The sequence below is a fragment of the Notothenia rossii genome (genome assembly GCF_949606895.1).
Source record: "Notothenia rossii genome assembly, chromosome: 3".
NCBI classification, from domain to species: domain Eukaryota; kingdom Metazoa; phylum Chordata; class Actinopteri; order Perciformes; family Nototheniidae; genus Notothenia; species Notothenia rossii.
Genome location: NC_136901.1, coordinates 40,912,028 through 40,933,562, shown reverse-complemented (window position 1 = coordinate 40,933,562; position 21,535 = coordinate 40,912,028). Strand labels below are relative to the sequence as shown.

At 43.4% G+C, this 21,535-nt stretch overlaps 2 protein-coding genes across 8 annotated transcripts in view; both read left to right on the top strand.

Moving 5' to 3' along the window:
* Nucleotides 1-632, top strand: part of LOC307031942 (uncharacterized protein) — a gene marked incomplete at its 3' end in the record, with an annotated part of 37,557 nt that extends 36,925 nt beyond the window's left edge. The window contains exons 27-28 of one of the 2 annotated variants that reach the window (XM_079669535.1): nucleotides 262-346; nucleotides 494-632. In XM_079669535.1, coding sequence (XP_079525661.1) covers nucleotides 262-346; nucleotides 494-514 — 106 coding nt within the window. Of the gene's footprint in view, nucleotides 1-261; nucleotides 437-493 lie in introns of those variants that run through there. The other variant, XM_079669534.1, reaches the window with a different exon arrangement.
* Nucleotides 446-21,535, top strand: part of LOC307031943 (uncharacterized protein) — a 24,790-nt gene continuing 3,700 nt past the window's right edge. Inside the window, exons 1-10 of one of the 6 annotated variants that reach the window (XM_079669541.1) lie at nucleotides 446-670; nucleotides 2,507-2,569; nucleotides 2,779-5,268; nucleotides 6,065-6,203; nucleotides 6,301-6,417; nucleotides 11,901-12,215; nucleotides 12,310-12,426; nucleotides 13,357-13,478; nucleotides 19,434-19,503; nucleotides 20,559-21,519. In XM_079669541.1, coding sequence (XP_079525667.1) covers nucleotides 590-670; nucleotides 2,507-2,569; nucleotides 2,779-5,268; nucleotides 6,065-6,203; nucleotides 6,301-6,417; nucleotides 11,901-12,215; nucleotides 12,310-12,426; nucleotides 13,357-13,478; nucleotides 19,434-19,478 — 3,489 coding nt within the window. In that variant the 5' untranslated portion in view covers nucleotides 446-589 and the 3' untranslated portion in view covers nucleotides 19,479-19,503; nucleotides 20,559-21,519. Of the gene's footprint in view, nucleotides 671-2,506; nucleotides 2,570-2,778; nucleotides 5,269-6,064; nucleotides 6,204-6,300; nucleotides 6,418-11,900; nucleotides 12,216-12,309; nucleotides 12,427-13,356; nucleotides 13,479-14,953; nucleotides 15,708-19,433; nucleotides 19,874-20,558; nucleotides 21,520-21,535 lie in introns of those variants that run through there. The other 5 variants (XM_079669537.1, XM_079669540.1, XM_079669538.1 and 2 more) reach the window with 5 other exon arrangements.

The following is a 21,535-nucleotide window of genomic DNA, read 5'->3' as shown; positions in this document are numbered from 1 at the left end:
CAACCCTTTTGGTGTATTTTGTGGCGGAAGTACAGCGCCACTTACAAGCCCGGCATATGTACTACAGCGTCTCCAGCGGGTCGAGCGGTCTCGTGTGGACGGACACGTTTCTTGAGCCGATTCCGTGTGGACTAAATGCTTTTTTGATATCGACTTCGGTTCGTTTTCGTCTCCGTGTGGCCGAGGCCTAAATGTACTGTGTGAAGCAAAGTCTAGTTATAAGTTCTAACAACGCATAACCCATTTTGTTTGTCATTTTAGACTGGACCCCCTAAAACAGCATCTGCCGTTTACAAATGAGGCCAGGAAAAACGTCCGACGCTCGACCGCTCCAAGAATGCAAAAGGTGAATCCCACTCTTCTCCTCCTGAACTTTTCGATAATGGGTCACAAGCCGCTCTGCAAGTCCTTGAAGTATCCAGCGAGGAACAAATGAAGGAGGACAGCGAGAAACCAGGAGGTGACATCAACACAGACTCTGTGGTTCTTTCAGAGTCTAAAGAAGATGGAGTGAAGGCAGAGGAGGCTGCTCTCAGTCCGGCCTCCTCAGAAACCAAGCGGAGCGAAGATCTTCCTCTGATCAACAAGGATGTTTTCCAGGTTCTCACGGCAGCCCGTCCGTAACCACCGACTCAGCCGGGCCCGCCGCTCCCAGAGCGAGGAGAAGAAGGTGAGGCCGCCATTTAACTGAACTCAGGGTTCAAAAAGTAATGGGAATTCAAAATGCAAATTCTAGACCCTGGAAAAGTTATGGAAAACAATATTTTGGGAAATGGAAATGTAACTAAAGTTGCAATAAATATAACTTATATTTGATCTAATCACCAAAATAGTAATACTATAATGATAATAAATACAGTATCGTATAGTAATGAAACGTAAAATGGCATTTAACTGTCGAGGTATTTTGCTGGTTAGAGATGTTTACAATCACGCCCTTTAGTCTACAGTTGCTTCAGCCTTTAGCTACTATTTGATTTGTTTTGTTTTATTTTCCTGTTCCATGTTAAAGGTCCCCGATTATACTGTTTTTCATCAATATAGTATAAGTCTCAGATATATACAGAACATGTTTTTGATTGGCCGAAACCCCCAAACAGATCATTGCAGCATCCCATAATCCCCTCTGTTTCAGCCCTCTTTCAAAAGTGTTGATTCTGTGTCTGTTACTTCAGATGAAAATAAGGAACCCCTCCCCACGCCCCTCTGAGAGACATTTGGTTAAAAAGAACTCAATGGTGCTCTAGGAGAAGATTCAGGTGATAAGGTGGGGGGGGGGGGGGGTTACCTTGGTTGCTGATTGGCTAATGGTTACACAAGCCAAACATCGTTATGACATCATTAAGTGGCCAAAATCTGATCAGCTCATTTTCAGACAGGTTTTTATAGAAATGGATCAGGAGAAAAAGAGAGAGAATCTTTGTTGCTGACACTTTCAGAGTCTCTTTACACAGAGGGGACACATGTTGATGTAGAGACATGAAGAAGAGGGGACACATGTTGATCTAGAAGAGACATGAAGAAGAGGGGACACATGTTGATGTAGAGACATGAAGAAGAGGGGACACATGTTGATGTAGAAGGGACATGGAGAAGAGGGGACACATGTTGATGTAGAAGAGACATGAAGAAAAGGGGACACATGTTGATGTAGAAGAGACATGAAGAAGAGGGGACACATGTTGATGTAGAAGGGACATGAAGAAGAGGGGACACATGTTGATGTAGAAGGGACATGAAGAAGAGGGGACACATGTTGATGTAGAAGAGACATGAAGAAGAGGAGACACATGTTGATGTAGAAGAGACATGAAGAAGAGGGGACACATGTTGATGTAGAAGAGACATGGAGAAGAGGGGACACATGTTGATGTAGAAGAGACATGAAGAAGAGGGGACACATGTTGATGGAGAAGAGACATGGAGAAGAGGGGACACATGTTGATGTAGGAGAGACATGAAGAAGAGGGGACACATGTTGATGTAGAAGAGACATGGAGAAGAGGATTTTGCACAATAGGAGACCTTTAACATAAACTATTTTGATATGTTTCCTTTCTTATTGTTTTTAAAAATATGCATAAATCCGACGAAAACTTAAAGGTGGGGTAGGTAATTCACTTCAGAAACACTTTTTGTTATATTCCATGGCATGCTCTTAACATCCCGGTAGCAATGAATACATTAAAGGCTTTGACAATAAATACTTAAAAAGAAGTCATCTGTGGAAGCCGTGGCGCTGTAAAAAGCACGACCAATCCTCTGAGCCGGCCCGGATAAAATAACTGGATGGCCTACCTGCCTGTCAGCCTTTCATCTGTGCACAAACTTATCTCGTGCCCTCATTTGTCATGTGTGTGTTGGAGGAGGGGCTCTGTAAGGAAGTCTGAAGGAAGGGGCAGATGTTTTTCCGCTTGTGTACTTTCAAATTCTAGCGCACTCGAGCTGGTTTCTCCATTCTTACCTACCCTACCTTTAATGTTTAAATAAATGTGTATTTTCTCAGAGCCACAGCAAAAGCAGAGGAACTTCTGGATATGAATCGGATGGCAAAGCACCACGGAGAGAGGTAAACAAAACGTTGTTGTGTTTTATTAACACCTCGGACCTTTTTTGCTTTACCTAACCTTTCATATAGACAGGGGATGAGATATGAAACAATCCTATGCAATAAAAGAATGGCTCCAACATGTATTAAATTGCATACATTTCTCTTGAAGTACACTATTTGATCCCTTGTGTCACTTTCTGATCCTCCCTTTGTCTTCGCCGCCTCAGGATTATTTAGCCAGTGACATTCCTGCGTCAGACTACGATGGTTTTGATGAGGATAATTTGGACATGGATGAGTTTGTGACGGTGGATGAAGTCCGCGACGATGAGACCCCGTCTTCCAGTCACCAAACTCACGGCTCCTCCTCCTCCTCCTCCAGGACGTCTTCGAGAGCCAGGAGAGAGAGGCACAGCTCCGCCGACAGACACTCTTCATCGCGGTATTCAAAAGATGGCAAAAGATCTGCCGTTTCCTCCTCTTCGTCCTCCAGGTCGACGAGAGGCCCAAGCTCCTATCGCTCCGAGTCACCGAAAAAGTCAAAAAAATCCTCATCAGAGCTCACTAAATCCTCCGCCAGTTCCAGTAAGACCTCCCCTTCTTCCCCTGGTCAGAAAACGCAACGGAGCAAAACTAAATCTCCATCCAAAGCATCAGAAACCGCGTCCTCTGGCTCCCGTTCATCTGCAGCAACTGTCGAGGCTTCAAAGGAGACTCATTCGGAGAGAGAGGTGGTGAAAGACAATCAGAGCGCAGTGGCAACGTCCGACCACAAGGTGTCAGCAGAGGACCTTCCTACAAAAACTGTCAAGTCAGAGACAGAAATGGAAACATCGTCAGAGATGCGTCCACCTCTGCGGGAACAAGGGTTAGAGTCAAGCGGAGAGGTTGAGGAGGGTAAGAAAAGCAAGGAGGGAGAGAAATACCAAATCCTGGATGAAACTGCTGAACAGATGGAGGGTGGGGTACAAGATGGTGGATCTGAAGCCAAACCGACTGACCCCGAGGGAGAGAAGGAGCAGAGCGTTCAGGTTCTGGACACATTTGGAGATGAAGGCAAAGCACAGGAAATGGAAGTGACCGAAGACCAAACGGCAACTTGTGAACAGGAAAGCTCCACCGTAGACAAACCGAGCGAGGACGGCAAATCTATTAAAGATCAAGAAGCTAATAAGGTAAATACAGGAAGTGAAGAAGCTTCTGTGCAAATGGGAGAAGAGATGAAGAGCAAAGAAGTCCACACACTTCCTGACAAAGATCTTGAAAGCGGAGACGCTGGATTAGACACCTTAGAGATTTTAGACTCTATAGGCGATCAGACGGCGACAGGAGACCTGGAAACCCCCGGTGATCAGATGCCTAAAGGAGAAATGGAGTCCGTGGAGGAGGAGGAGGAGGAGGAGGAGGAAGCGACGTATCGGGTGATTGACTCTCTTGAAGATCAGCCGACGGACAACACGGGGAGAGGGGAGGTGAGCAAAAACGATAAAGCATCGACGAAGAGCGTTCCCTCAACCAGAGCGTCCAGAAGTCAAGCTTCGGACAAAGACGCCACCGCGGAGGACGTTGTGTATAAGATAATCGATTCGGTTGAAGATAAACCAGTTCACGATGTCGCCGCCGGCACAGAACAATCTGGTAGAAGACGGAGTGCAAGAGGAAAGAAGGAGACGGAAGTGTCTGAGGAGACTACGTACGAGGTCATAGACTCCGTGGAGGATGCCATCGATGAATCGACTGCAACTCGATCGACCAGAGGAACGAGAGGACGATCGGCTAAGAGAGACACGCCAGCACGGAGGAGGAACCCTAGCACACCACCGAAGAAGAGTGACGTGGCTATAGGAGAGGATGCTACCTTAGCAGAAGCGAAGGACGTGGTTGCTAAGGACGAACCGCCCGCTCCAAAACCAAAAGGAAGACGAGGAAGACGAAAGAAAATGACTAAGAAAGAGGCGGCAGCGATGAAGAAAGCCGAGAAAGAGGCAGCCGCCGAAGAAACGACGACGACGTACCAGATCCTCGATTCTGTGGAGGACGAGACGATAGACGAGACGTGTGAAAACAACGAGAAACACACGGAGGAGAGAGCGTCCATCGCTCCTAAAGACGAGGAGGAGGAAGAGGAGGAGCCTATGTATCAGATCGTGGATTCTCTGGAAGAAACGTCTGAAAAAGTGGAGGAGACTCCAACGACTGAATCCCAGAGTGATGCGGCTACATTTGAAAAGACGAACGTAGAAGACCCCCCGGAGAAAGACATAACGGGTCTGGACGAGGTGAGCGATGAGGAGGAGGATTACCCCGACGACCACGCCGAGGAGGAAGAGCTAAGGAGGCGACATGTGGCCGCCAAAGAGAGGCAGATCTCAAAGGAGAAGGAGGAGAGGAGGAGCAAGGAGAGAGAGGAGAGGAGGAGCAAGGAGAGAGAGGAGAGGAGGAGCGAGGAGAGGAGGAGCAAGGAGAGAGAGGAAAGGAGGAGCAAGGAGAGGAGGAGAGAGGAGAGGGAGGAGAGGAGCCATAGCAACAGCAGAGGAGGAGGAAGAGCGAGGAGGGAGAAGGAGGAGGAAGAGCTGGTGACTCTGGATGAGGTGGGCGAGGGAGAGCTGCAGGCACTCGTCACTCTGGATGAGTTCGTAGAGGAGGCGGAGCTAAACACACCAGAGACCCGCCCACTGTGCCAGGAGGACCAATCAGAAGACTTGTTAAACCCAGAGGTAAAAAAAAAAAGATCAACATTTCTTATTTTTTTCTCCCAGGGAAGCGAACATTTAGAGAAACATAAACTACAGCTGTACGAACTCGGTATGTGAATTTTAAAGCAAATGTATATCAGAATATTCGACCCCCAAAAAAAACGGTTAACCGATTAACCGAAATGTACATATCCTAGAATTATTACTTTTTTTTTTTTAAATAAATAAATACATGTTCAAATAAGTATAGCAACCAAGTCGAACACGAACAGCACAACGGGTTAGGGTAACGTAACCCTATTACAACAGAGATCAACAACCTGTAACAGGGGCTATGCACAGAATGCGGCTGTTCAATACTCATTCTTCTTTAAGAATATGAGCATGTCTACTCAGGGGAGAGGCGGGTGCAGAGACGATTCACTATCAGGCCAGCTGTAGAGAAGACCCTCTCAGCTGGAATGTGGGCATAAGATGAGGTTTGAGTCTGCGTGGTCTGCGTGTAGGGAGGGGCAGCAGCCATAGCATTAGCTAGAACTAGCTAGATCTGATGGATTTGGACATAAACGCGAGAGAGAGAGATCAGCACCTGCAGCTCTGCCCGCTGTGAGGGACCGGTGAGCGGAGCAACACACACCTTTAGACCGAACACATTTAGCTATGGCACTGTCGTATGCATTGAATTATTCCATTTGATCATATGTAATCAACTTAGGCACCCCTCCCACAAACAAAAACATTACAATAAAAACATTCAAAACTCATATTCGAATACCTGAATAATTTTGAATATTCGAATAATCGTTCCCATCCCTAGTACGAACACAGACGCTACAGATTGTCCTGTCTCGGGTTTCAGACGTCGGTGACTTTAGACGAAGCTGTCGACGACGATGAGGGGAAGCAGGAGCAAGATGCGGCCATTCCTGCCAAACGCAAACATGATGACGACCCAGGTGTGTATTTAGCACAAAAACCATAAATGAAATTCAACATAGGAAGACAATAGGTTTCATTATCGAATGTGCGTAAATGATTTATGTCCAATTTTAGAGGAAAGTGCAAACTTCGTGACGGTAGACGAGGTGGGGGAGGAGGAGGACGAGGAGAAGGAGGCGATTAAAACCAAGTCAAGAACACCGGCCAAGAAGAGAGCCAGACAAACCCCCGGTAACACACACACACACACACACGCACATGCACACGCACACATACACACACACACACACATACATGTTTTACCATGGATGTGAACCTATTTGGTTTCATTGTATTCCTGTGTGCTTGCCTCTGTCGAGATCTCCAAATTAGGTTGAATACTTAAAACGAAAGTTAGTTATAATCAAATATAATCAATTATATTCTTGTATAACCCACAATGAAAATGCTTCATATTTTATGATTTTCTATATTTACAGTATAAACCAAACACAAGTGGTTTGTTAAGTTGAGTGTAAGGCCTATGATGGTTTATGGGTGTCACTGATAAGAGAGAGGAGACAGTTCCTTCTCTCTTCCCTCACAGCAGTACACAGGGAGGGGGGCTCCTGACTTAAGGAGAAATACTAAGGCCCCAAAAAGTTGTTTATGCAGTAGCCGAGAATAATACGTTCCAATCCTGCACACTAGAGGTCATGACCTTTTTACACAAACATGGGAAGGTGTGTCTTATGCCATAGCCATAGAATATGTCCGGTCATGTACATCAGAGGCCATGCCCAGTTTCCACAAAAGTCCGTATGGAGGAGGTGTCTTTAGGTTTTTCTGTCCTGTTTCGAGCATAAAAACACTGGCAGAGAGGGAGGGGGGGTTTTCCCCTGGTAGCTCTCTCCTGGTAAGCTCTCGCCTCGGTAAGGTTCTCTCAAACTTGGTAAATATCTCTCTAATTTATTGGTTGAATGCTGGCTGAGTGAATTGTTGGATGAAAATTCCCGCAATAATTTAGAATTTGTCTTGCTAAGTTTTGTACCAAGGGATATTTTATAGAGCAAAAGAGGAAATTTAAATCTTAGCAACAAGCAATATCTCAATTGCAAAGGATTTAATACTTGAACTATTAGAATCTTTAGTACTTTATGTATAAGATGGCAAGACAAAACTGTCTATTCGCATGTGGATCATTAGACCTTGAATGGAGAAAACCTCAAAATCAAAGAGCAAATGGCAAAATCAACTTTTATATTATTTTTCTCATTGTTTTTTATTTTACATTATTATTCTTCTCTCCAGTTATTTTAAATCGTTATATGCCTGCACCCTAGGGGTTTCACAACTACCAATATTTACTAGTCGACTAGTTTTTCAAAATAGTAGTCGACTAGTCGTTACGTCATAATAGAGACACACAAAGAGAGGTTTACAACTGTATTTTCTATTGGAACTCATACAGTAACATTAAACACTGCATTTTAATTTGTGTTACATGGCTGAGTAAATAACAAACAGTAACTGGACTCACCAAAATCGACAGCAAAAAACTCTTGTTTACATAAATGCCACGTAAATCCAGTGCGCAACAGCGCATTGCGCAACACTTTATTCGCTGTCCTCCACGATAACGTCCACCTTTCCATATTTTTGGTTTGAACACCAATGCATCGACATGTGAGGGAAGGGGGCTTGACCGCTTTCGGGTGACAGTGTTGCCTGCCAGGGAAAAAACCCTCTCACTCGGGGTGCTTGTGGCTGGAATAGCCAGGTAGCTCCTCGAAAGCGGGGGAAGCGGTGCACGTTTTCTGCCCACCACTCCAGTGGATTATCCATTGTGGGGATATGCGGTGTCCGCTGGCAGTAATCCCGTAGCTCATCATCCGCATCACTGTTGACCCGTGTTTTCTTGCTGTTCGTTTGCCTCTGTTCAGTGCTGACGCCGGTCCGTTGCTCACTGGTGCTAGCATTACCAGGGTGTCCGCGGGGTCTTAAAAAGTATTAAAAGTTGATAAATCAATTTAGCGAAAATTAAGGCTATTAAAAAGTATTAAACGGCATTTTCCAAGGTATTAAGAAGGTCCACAGCAACGACAACATGAAACAGTGAAACACCCTTTAATTTACTGAAACGACATGTCGGGAAACCCCCCAAGGCGGCCTCATGCATAGCGCGCGCCGTAAAATGCTGCTTATTATTTTAAGTTTCGTTGCCTTGCTCCGCTCTGTGGGGGGGGGGGGGGGGAGAAACTAAGCGACTACGGTAACGGGTCCCAAGGTGGGTAGACCGGCATACGCAACGCTCTGGGGGTCCAACGGCCCCGTGTGTAAGCCCTATATGATCATTTTCTGATAACGATGAAATAGCCCGCCTCCCTCTCCCCGCGTCTCCTGCTGCTGCTGGGCTGTCAGAAGAGGGGGAGGAAAAGAGGCAGTCACCGTTTATTAAATATTATTATATTATTATACAGAGAACAGAGTCGTTATCAATTTGTTTGAAAGCTCAATAAATAACAAAGAAGACCTCTGACCGGCACTTTTCTAATTTTGTACGGAAGATTTAAACTTTAACGGACATGTTGACCGGCGGAACATTTTTTTTACGGAAACTGCCGCACGGTCCCCTCGTTCCTTGGAAGAGGCGGTGAGGTGGGTGTTTTTCATCTGCTGTGGACTACCGGAGAGATATACAGCAGGAGAACACGCCGTCCACCGCGGAGAATAAACAGAAGGGCAACCATGCTCCGGGGTCTTCTTCACTGCTTTTGGTGTATTTCGGGAGGCAGCAGCGCCACTTACAGGCATCGTTTCCAGCATTTCCAGCGGTCTAGTGTGAACGGACACGTTAATGAATCGAATGCGTGTGAACGGAAGCCTTTTTTGCGCTTGCGTATGCGTCCTCGTGGGGCCGGGGTCTAAGCCAAACTATATCCGGTCACAGAGATCTGCTATTTTAAAGTAAAGTCAACACATATCGACCCTAAATATAGTCTATATTAAGAACGAAAAAAATCATAACATATATATCCTTTCTTGTAAACATATGACAAATGTGTGAGGGTGATGACGTCAGAGCATCGTCCTATGTGCCAGGGCTTAGCCCCGGACAGCCCCAGCCCAATTTAACCCCCGGGTATTTGAGAGGGTGCTCCTATATGGCATTACCCCGCTGAAGCTCACCAAAGTTTAACATATTTCATAGTTCAAAGTTTTTGTCAATTGTTTTGTTTATTGGTCAAATACTGGTTTCTAATGGTTTCTGAGGAGTTTTACTGGAATGAAAGAACACAGAGTCTACAGAAGCAAAAAAGCAGCATACTGCATTAAACCTGACCTTCACAGAGAGGTTGAAGTTCATGTGGAAAGGAGGCTTCAGTAGTCTGTCTGCACTCTGTTTAGTTTTGCTATCTTACTATCAATATAGTAAATGTGAGGTAAAGTGTGTAGCCAATGTAACCGGTTAGAACTCAAAGTTGGAATGAGGTCTTAAAATGTATGGAAAGGGTCTTAAAAAAGGTCTTAAAAGGTATTAAATTTGACTTCAGGATTCCTGCATATACCCTGATTACTGCTAGTGCTAGCTGTCGGCAGCGGGTGTTTCATCTTCAGATGGTTGCGCATAGCAGATGCATTTGTATTGTACTTCAGTACAGCTGTACACAACTGACACTTCACTGTGGAGTTGGTTACATCTTCGTTGAAGTACTGCCATACATAAGAATGTCGGACGTGTTTTGTAGCATTTTGCAGCACCTCGTTTACCTCCATTTTTTTCCTCGACTAGGGCCTACAGCGCCGACTAGTGGTAAAGGTAGTCGACTAGTCGATTAGTTGGTGAAACCCCTACTGCACCCTACAACAATATTCATTTAAATTAGATTTTTTTGAACACATCTCTCCCCCTTTTTTTTAGCTGATTTTCCCACAGCATGGAGGTGTAGTGCTGTCAGGTCGTTAAACTGATAAGAGTAAAATATGGCCCTGTGCTTTCTGCCGTTAGAGGCCATCTGAGTAAGAGGACGAAACAATCACCCTGGTGTCTATAGAGATTCCAGAGCAATATGGAACACAAGTACCCTTTGAACTGAAACAACTCGTTATGAACCAGAGAACAAATGTGTATATATATATATTGTTGAGCTTAAAACCTCAGGAATCTACCAAGAGGATATTAACCTGTCCAGCGGGACTGCTTCAGTCACAGTATCTCCATGGAAACTGACTCCTGGACCCAGCAAACCTGTGCAACATGAATCAGCAGCTGAGTCACCTGTACCCCCGCCAGCGGAGGATGAAGTTCCTTCCAGTTCCGTGGGACAGACTGCGTTTCCACACACTAAACCACTCAGATTGCAGTGGGTTTCCCAACAAGGACGACGACTGCCTGATAACCGCATGGCCGACCCAGCTGTCTGGCCTCTCGTGTGGAGGTGTCGTCCAGGAAAGAACAGCAACCCCTCCATGGTCCTGGTCAAGGATTTACTACAGGTTGCAACATGGATCGTGGAGTCTACGTTGATACAAGTGGACGGCCCACCGCCCTTGCAGATATCAGGCAGAGTGGGAGTACTCACACACATCTACCATCATCATGACGGCCCTTGGGCTCTTTTTACTCTGGTGCCTGACCTCTGTGACGTCATTCCAGTGAGCTACTATGTTTTCGGTGAATGCTAGTTTGAATGGGGGGGGGTTTTGCCTCAAACTTGGTAAATATCACTCGAATGTATTTGTTGAATGCTGTTAGATTCCACTGACCATTTACGAGGAACTGCCTCTGAATGCTGTCGGACTCTAAGTGTGAATGTGAGGAGATTCCTTTGGATTATGTCGGAAGACTTTAATGTCTAAATGAAATCGGGTTTATTGAATGCAAGTTTGAATTTACTTTTTATTATCACCGGTCTTTTATAACGAGATGCCTCTAAATTCTGTCGGGAGATTCAAATATCACTTAATTGGACAGTTGAAGTTACAATTGAGTGTAATAAATGTAAAACTGTGAATTGAGGTTTCATATTAGAACATGACCAGAGCATGATATGTTTTGTAGGGTTGTCATGTTACGAGAGAAGGTAGAAACCCTGTATAAGTGTGGACCAATTTTTTTTCTTCAAATAAACTGATCCCACCTTTTGGATTGGGCCAACTTAAAAGACATCTGTGCTCTCCTCTCCTGCTTCAAAGGTAAGATTGCACACTGCCACACTCACACACAGGCAGGGCCACACCTCATTACTGATTAGCGGGTCGTCTGAATTGAAACAGCAGTTAATTGAACCTGGTTCTTCAGGGAGTTAATAGAGGTGAGACCTTGTTGACGTTGGTGGATCTGAGCCAAGCAGTAAACTTACATAGACTCAATAACTTCTGTTTGGTCAATTAGTAGGTCTGAGTCATTCGCCGGAATAAATGATCAGGCCTCCCGACTCCCAAGACCTCTATTTGTATGCCTTTTTTATTTGCACTATCCTTCTATGTATAAATATACCCTAAGAGGGTCCACACACATAAACATTATTATTGCAGTTATTTGTTCAAATATAAATATCGAAGGTTTTCATTTTGGATTGAAATGATGTTCTATTGGCTTGTCATTTATAGGAGACATTAGCCAAGTGGTTTAACAAAAATGTTTATATTTGACCACACACACTTAACAACTCTATTCTCTGAAACTAGAAGTGTCTTTGTGTGCTTAACGGAGTTCTTATCTTTAACCACAGCGAGAAAATCCACCAGAGGGAGAAACGTAACTGCTGATGAAGCAGAAGAAGCGGTGTCAGATGTCCCGCCTCCTGCTCCCCTCGATGTCTCCTCATTGGACAGAGACGCCGAGCTGTCATGTGACCTCCAGCAGACAGAGGAGGAGGAGGAGGAGGGGGGGGAAGCTGCGATTGTCCCCCACATCGAGGCTGCTTCTTCTCCTGGGCAGGATCTGACCAAGGAACCCCCTGAGGACCAGAGTCTGGAGGAGTGTGTGGAGGAAGGACATGATGAAGAGGAGGAGGAGGAAGAGCGGAGCAAACCGGACTTTAAAGGTACAAAGAGCTGAAGGAACATGGACTTAATTAAACACTTTTTAATCTTTGGACTCAAATTACTTCTATATTGTTTGTTTCTGCGTCTCTGTAGCTGTGAGTAAACGGAGGAAGGAGCCCGTCGGTCCGGAAGCAAAAAGATCCCGCTCTCAGTCTCCCTCCGTCTCTATCCATGTCAAACTGCCTCCATTCAAACCCAACAACCCCCTCGGTAAAACACACACACACACACACACACACATACACACACACACACACACACACACACACACACACACACACACACACACACACACACACACACCACACCACACACGTGTAATATGGTCTTTGTTTACATTAGCATCGCTAACACTCAGAGCTAACCTGTACTGTAGAGCATGTGTGTGAAGAAGCAGGAAATAAAAAAAAGACCCATAATATATGCCTAAAAATAGCATGATGGGAGATCTTTAAAAACACACTTTATCCAAGTATTTGTCACACTTTCCTCCTGTGTCACTGTCTCACTCTCACTGTCTCACCCTCACTGTCTCACTCTCACTGTCTCACTCTCACTGTCTCACCCTCACTGTCTCACTCTCACTGTCTCACCCTCACTGTCTCACTCTCACTGTCTCACTGTCTCACTCTCACTGTCTCACTCTCACTGTCTCACCCTCACTGTCTCACCCTCACTGTCTCACCCTCACTGTCTCACTCTCACTGTCTCACCCTCACTGTCTCACCCGCACTGTCTCACCCGCACTGTCTCACCCTCACTGTCTCACCCTCACTGTCTCACCCTCACTGTCTCACCCTCACTGTCTCACCATCACTGTCTCACCCTCACTGTCTCTTTCTCACCCTCACTGTCCTACTCTCACTGTCTCAATCTCACGGTCTCACCCTCACTGTCTCACCCTCACTGTCTCACTCTCACTGTCTCACCCTCACTGTCTCACTCTCACTGTCTCACCCTCATTGTCTCACTCTCACTGCCTCACTGTCTCACTGTCACTGTCTCACCCTCACTGTCTCACCCTCACTGTCTCACTCTCACTGTCTCACTCTCACTGTCTCACCCTCACTGTCTCACCCTCACTGTCTCACCCTCACTGTCTCACTCTCACTGTCTCACCCTCTTTGTGTCCCCCTGCAGGTCAGGAGTTTGTCATCCCTAAATCTGGATATTTCTGTAACCTCTGCTCGATGTTCTACCTGAACGAGAGTACGGCCCGGGACCGACACTGCGGCAGCCAGAGACACTACGACAACCTGCAGGTACACACACACACACACACACACACACACACACACACACACACACACACACACACACACACACACACACACACACACACACACACACACACACACACACACACACACACACACACACACACTCTCACTCTCATACACACTCTCTCTCTCTCACACACACACACACACACACACTCACTCACTCTCATACACACTGTCTCTCTCTCACACACACACACACACAGACAGACGGACACACACACTTATATTAACAATAACTTTTTTTTTTACCGGCACACATGCATGTAAATATGACTCAAATATGTATGAATGTTCTTTTAATTCATTTCTTATTTGAGAAGTTACTTACCTGTATATCTTATAACTTAGACCCTCCAGAAAAACGCGGGCCAAAATCCTTAATTATGCGGGCTAAAATCCTTGATTATGCGATAAAAATGCGGGGTTTTTGTGATTTTATGCGGGAAAATTGCGGGAAGTTGCGTAATATGCGGAAAGTTGCGAAATATGCGGAAAGTTGCGAAATATGCGAACAGTTGTGAAATATGCGGGAAGCGGAAAAAAGGTGATTATTCTCCCGCACCCTGTTACTAGGCTACTACTGAATGAAAGGGAGCACTTTTAAAGAGTTGCTATGATAAACAAGCATACTAGAAGCAAGCTACATCACAGAAAGACACACACACACACACACACACACACACACACACACACACACACACACACACACACACACACACACACCCCTCCTCATTCTGTTTTCATTTACTCGTTCGTTATCTGACCAGCTTCAATATTGTAGGCTACTCACCTCGTTTCTTGCAACCCTCGAAAGGGTTTTGGAGGTTGAAGCCTCTGTGAGCGTGAGTTGTTTGGCTTTCTTGTCCGCAGCAGAAACCATTTTTGAATGTTTGAGCGAATCGAAGTGGGTATTCACAGTCGATTTCCTTTTATGCTCCAACACACAGTTGCACGGGGTACAGAACAGTTTCCCCCCACTTTCGTGCAAGACATTGGGGTACTGCTTTGCCCGGTCTTTAGCTGAAATGTTCGTGGGTAAATGTGATGGATTCGATTTGTTCATCTTGGTGTGTGAATTCCACACCTTCACACGACGGTGTTTGCCTTCTGTGATGCGCGGGTTGATGACGTTGCGTCATCATCATTACTCGTCAAGACGAGTTAACTTTTTTATTTTTTTTCTCAACTTTGTGTGGAAAAATGCGGGGATTATGCGGCCTTTTGATAAATATGCGGACTTTTAAAAATCTGCGGCATTTTGCTGATTATGCGGGAAATTCTGCGATCGCAGAATCGCGTTTTTCTGGAGGGTCTAATAACTGTTATCTTTAATTGTACTAATCTTTAATCTTGTGTGAATCTGTGCCGTCCTGTTTTTCACTCTCACCCTGTTGCTGTTTGATCTAGTCCATCGGATCTTAAACACACCCTTTGCTCCACTTCTCTGCCTCTAGAAACATTACGAGAAGCTGCAGCAGAAACCTTCCGATTCCTCGCAGAGTTTCCAAGGATCTGTTTCCGATTGATCCCGGCGACTTCTAACTATTTATTTTCCAAAAACATTTCAAGCTGGACCTGTGTGTGTGTAGCTTCACACACACCTGCAGAGGAATCGATGTGTATATTATCTACCATTAAAAACTCAGCACATATTTGAGCATGTATTCGAACTCTACAGGTCCGGTGCCTTGCACACTTGTTTTGTGGAAAAATAAATACTAAATACAATTTTTTTCTTTTTACATAACATACGATTAATTTACTTTTTGATTTGTGTGTGTGTGTGTGTGTGTGTGTGTGTGTGTGTGTGTGTGTGTGTGTGTGTGTGTGTGTGTGTGTGTGTGTGGGGGTGGGGGTGGGTGGGTGGTGTGGTGTGTGTGACCTGTTTCTGTTGGAGTTTCATCTCTTGTTTTTTTTTTTTATTGTGTATCATATGAAGCCTAGAATTAATTCCCATCAGTTATATCTCTTTATTGAGTAAAGCACAAGACTGCGTTTTTTTTTTTTACTTCGACGAACATTAGCAACGTTATAAATAATGTGAGTTATTCTTTTGTTACTCTGTGAGAACGTGTTTTTAGTTTCGGATGGCATTTTTTTTTTACTTGTAAAAGTTCATACAAATCATAAAGAAGTTCTTGTCTTTGTGTATGTATCTGAAACTAACTCCCAGTTTCCGCTAATGATATTAAAATGTGTTCACCTCAAGCTGCACCGCTTGCCTTTTCACTTCCATCCTGAACACCTGAGCGTTATTACTTTGAAGTGTCTCTATTTTTAATTCATGCAAACGAAACTGCTGAGTTTCGGCAAAAAGCGATAAAAGATGTTTCAGATTTAGTCATTAAAATCATAATAAACCGTTAAAAATAAATGACTTTAAACCAAAGGACACATGAACTTTAAATGTTCTGGAAAGTTCCTTATTCAGCTTTAACCTTTATTTTATCTCATGAAGTCCCTAAGTGACACACTCTGAACAGTCTGCTGGGTCCTGGTCCAGGTCATGTGACTTTGTGTTCCCATGACAACATGTCCATGTGCCAGGCTAACACATGTGACAGAACGAGCTACATTTCCAAAGCTTTTTTTTCGTTGCTAAAGGGAAAATTCAAGCCATTTAAGAATTAAAATGCTATACATACTGTAACATGTCCTTTATTACATTTAACCTGTTGTGGAAACATTTCCTGATCAAATTGATATGAAACAACCATTGCTGTGACACTGATAGGGACTTTAACCCTAAACGCTCACAGTAAACCCAAAGTGACACATATGCACAATTAGAAATATGTTTATGATCTGCTCAGTTAATTTAACTGATTCAATTATATTGAGTTGATATGTTATTATTATTCAATTCAAAGAATGTTCAAACAACTTTTAAACCATCCAATCATCCTCATTAATGAAGTTGTATATAAGAGTGATTTTACCATTAAAGCCCAATGTGACACATACTGTATGTCACATTTCAGATATTTGACACTAGGGGGGTTCTTGTCAGAAATGTGTTCTAGGTGGTCTATTTAGTCTGAATTATGTTCCCCTTAATTTTCCCAAAAGTAGAAATGGGTCCGGGTTCTTATTTTAAAATTCATTTCAGGAGAACAATTTCTGGAATTCATATGTATTTATTCAAGGGACTTTTATTTCATAATGCCATCTTCTACATTATGAATTACATATTACTTGTTAGACTTTTTTATCCAAAGTGACTCAATACAGTGGACAATCCCCACAGGAGCAATTTGGGGTGAAGGGTCTCAGGGACACAACGGTTGCGGTTGAATAGTCCAAAAATCAGCTCCGAACGTCTATCCCTTGACCTCTGTGTGAAACGTCACGGGGTTAAGGGATAGTGGATAGGAGACTTCAAAAGGACTTAGAAGAGACTGCTGTACTTTAGAGAAGGGGTTTTCAAAGTGTGGGAAGGTGAGCCTCCCCTCAGAGAACATAAGAACAGCCGCGCGCCCCCCCCCCCCCCTCGCCTCCCAATTATTGTTGTGGTTGCTGTTGCTATAATGCAGGGGTATTCGATTTCATTTCAAAGAGGTCAAGTCAGAGAACATTAAATGCTCTGTTTTCGCTCCGCCATTTGAAATTATTCCGACTGTTTCTCTCCTGGGCCCTTCTCACTTCTCTTAATTTTTATTTCCTCTGTCTCGGGTTGCGTTCGAATAGTCCATTTAACTTAGGAACCTTCATAACCGAGTGAAATGACCCGGAAGTCCCTCAGTGGCAGCCATGATAAGTGCCGTTTGAATTCTCTAGAATGACAGGAAAGGAGGTTTCAAACTTCCTTTATAACCTCCTTTAGCTTAGGAACCACTGGACCCCCCTAACCGAAAGGAGAGGAGAAAATTCTGCCCCACAATGCCTTGTAGCCGCAGCATTTGACGTCACACAACAGTCGGCCGTTCACGGAAACAAACGATTATGACGGAGAAATTATATCATGAAAGTTACGGTGCTTATTAAGCATTTTAAAACGTATGTGGTAAGCTGCCAAAGTGCTTTGTTTTGAACGTTCATCAGTATTATAATCAAAAAGAGAAATATGAACGTTAGTTTTTACTGAAATGATCAAATAAAGTCAACATTTCACTGAGCTGTGTGGGGTTTGTTCAACTTTTAAAAGATGTTTGAATGGTGATATACACAGTGATAGGTGTTAAGGACTAACGTTTATAATAAATACATTTGTATTGATTTTAAGATCTTTTCATACAATCATACGTATTGGGATCATTTGTATTAATGTGGACCGGAGGGAGAGGGTGACGAGCATAAGTTTCACTTTTTTATTTCAATTCCAACTTTGGTCATGAATATGTTTCTCTGTTGTTCATAAAGCATAAAGCAACAGCATCAGAGCACGGTGCAGAGTCTCTAGATGAGTCCCTCGTTCTTATTAAACATCCATGTTGTAGTCCGTTGTATAGAACACTGTAGTTTCCATAGTTTCCCCACAGCAGCAGACGCACACAATGACGTCCGCTGGCGCATCATAAACACGTCGGATAGTGAAAGTGCATTTGGATTCTCTAAAGCAGTGGTTCTCAAAGTGGGGTCCGCGACCCCCCGGGGGTCCGTGGCACTCTGCCAGGGGGTCCGTGAAAAGTTTTCAGATTCATTAATTTAAATTATCATATCATTTTTTTTTCATTTTTTTTTTTTTTACAAAAGGCTTCATAGTTCAACAAATAATATTTTATTTTTTTAATCTAAAATAGTTCATAGATTACGTTCTAATCTAACAAATCTATACATTTAAAAATCAAGCGCGTCACTCGTTACCATGGAAACAACAATAACTGGTACGTCAGTCAGAGAGCGCCACTGCTAGCATCATAGAGATATAACACGGCTAGCATACTACGAAGATGGACCGATTTTTAAATCGACAGGTTACGGCTACAAATGAAGTAAATGAAAAACAAAAAACAAAAGTAAGGAAATACGATGAGGAGTATCTCCAATAAGGATTTATTGAAGTGGAAGGGAAACCGAAATGTCTGATATGCCTGCGGTGTCTTGCCAATGAGGCGATGAAGCCTGCCAAATTGAAGAGGCACCTCGAGACCAAGCATCCAGATTATGTAAAAAAAGACCGGGCTTTTTTTGAGAGGAAGGGCGAGGACTACAGCCAGCAACAACAACGGATGGTTAATGTTACGTCTGTTTCTGCTAAAGAGCAGATGACGAATTTAGGACATGTCTGCTGATATCAAATCACAACTGCTGGAAAGACTGAGAGGGTCTAAATTCGCGGTTCAATTGGATGAGTCCACTGATGTGTCCGGCTCTGCGCGGCTCATCGCACTGGCGCGAGAGGAGAGGGAGAGCCGCAGAAGTGAGACTGACTGAGATTACTTTGAGCAACATGCATGGGAATAAGTTACAATATAATACATTTGTGTATATTTCTCGCTATTCAGATGGTCTGCTGCCTGGTGCTGCTGTTGCGCAATGTGCAGTAGTGTCCTCTTTTCGCACCATTACATTATCAGTTATGAATTTGTTTTTCACTGCTTGAGAAAATGGACTTGTGGCTGAGAGCGTGTGAAAAATGTCAATTGTGTGAGAGTTGGCAGCCCTGTGAACTCGCTTGACATTATTATGTATGAAACTGCCAATCAGATTTATTTACTTATTAATCGAAGGTGCCGAAACGCTGTTCTGGATCGTTCCCGCCCACTTTAAACCGTGTGTGTGTGTGTGTGTGTGTGTGTGTGTGTGTGTGTGTGTGTGTGTGTGTGTGTGTGTGTGTGTGTGTGTGTGTGTGTGTGTGTGTGTGTGTGTGTGTGTGTGTGTGTGTGTGTGTGTGTGTGTGTGTGTGTGTGTGTGTGTGTGTGTGAGCAACAGAAATGTCAGATACTGTATGTTGCATTTATTGATTTAGTTTGATATGTGTGTCTTCACTTGCAGAGAGAAGCAATCAGCTTCATGGACTGCCTTGCATCACTCCAATAGTGTCCAGAGCTGGCTGCCATTACAAGTAGTGGTTTGGGATTGTAGCAATGCAGTTGCAGTTGTTTTGCAATTTACTTGATATATGTTGCAATGCAGGCATGTGTTCAATTGTTTATAGCCTGCATTTATTTTGTTATTAGACTTTTATAAATCATTTAATTTTAACTAAGAGTGAAACACTTGATGTGTTATCTTTGTGTGTGTGTGTGTGTGTGTGTGTGTGTGTGGTGTGTGTGTGTTCTGAAATGCACTTCAAATTATCACTTTTCTCTTGATTTCCCTTTGATATTTTGTTTAGGTACAGTATTACTTGCAGCTAATTGATTGATTGTTTTATGGGTATTCTGTGTTGAGATGGTGCAAATATTTTGAATACATATCTAATATATTTCTAATACATTGCTCTTGTGTTCTTCTTTCACATAACTAAGACTATAGAAGTGTAAAAAATAGGCTACATCAGATTATTCCAAGGGACATACATGTCAAGTCAAGTCAATTTTTATTTATATAGCCCAAAATCACAAATCAGAATGAGGGGGTCCTTGGTGTATTCTCTATCTTGTAAGGGGTCCTTGGCTGAAAAACAATTGAGAACCTCTGCTCTAAAGTACCGCAGTCTCTTCTCCTAAGTCCTTTTGAATTCTCCTATCCACTATCCCTTAACCCCGTGACGTTTCACTCAGAGGTCAAGGAATAGGAGATAGGGTTAGAATTTAGGAGCTGATTTTTAAATTATCCGAACGCAACCCCTGCTTCTCGTGGTTTCCTTGCGTCTCTCCATGCTCCCCTGGTGGGAGGGACTAGTCGCAAGGAATCCATTTAACCGAAGTGAGGAGGGCCCCTAGTCTCGTATTTGTGTGTGTGTTTGAATCTATCGTGCTGACTCACTGATTGCATCGATTTGATTGGCTGAGCGCGTCACCTCCTTAAAACATAACAAAAATAACTTTTAAAAATCTTTTTATGTTTTAAACATTTTTAACATTGTGGATTATGCATTTTGCATGATAGGTCCCCTTTAATATTAAATAAGCCGAGTCATACTGAAACAACTCTCTGAACTGCTGTGTTTTTCAGGTTGCTTATCTTCCGGCATCTTCCATCAGCTGTGAGTCATTTCAGAGGAAATCCAACTACCCCCAAGAGGAGCATTTATAGGATCAATACTCTCTAATTGGTATGATTGATATGTGAAAGTAACACACAACGACAGCGTAACTATTTATAACAACAAGAATGGGAGTTTGAATCCAACACACGGTCCACCTTATTTTTATCTTGAGTCCTGAGGGTAGCATACACTTCCCATAAACACACACACACACATTCTGCAGGAAGATTTTTCCTATATATTTCAAAGAACAATTGATATGATACCTTTGCGATCAGGAAACACAATACACACACATTTTCCTGAATGTACGTTTTCACTAAGAATACAGTGGTTTTCTTTCAATGTCATCAAAAGATTCCTGATTTTTCCCATGTTGCGAAAAATCGATATTGAGCAACCACCCATGTCAACATTCATTTGATTGTGGGTTTTTAATTGAAGTTAATTGTAATTTTATAGTTGTACTTGTACAATATACAAAGAGGAAAACACCCATAACCAGACATAGGAAACTAAAAACGTGACATAACATGAGAATCCTGACGGTACGTTTAATAGAGACTCCGAATGACGCTGCTTTGTCCTTCATTTTACTCTAAATCAGAACATCATTTACACAATTAACCTAATTATTGATTAAAGAAGGCTTAAAACTAAAGATTGAGAACAAAAACTCACAATAGAAATGTCTACTGATTTAATGAATCAAGTGAGAAGTCGTTCATTTTTTCGTAGACTTCTATACAAGTTCATGTCCATATGCAACCAGAAGTGTTGCCCCCTGCTGGATATTAGAGAGAATGCATGTTTAAAGCACTTCCGCATTGGCTTAGTAAGTTGTTTAACTGTCAAATATCTAGGTCAACAGACACACATTTCCATTTCAGAAGTAGGGCCATTTTCTCATAGACTTCTATACAATATTGTAACTGAGGAGTCG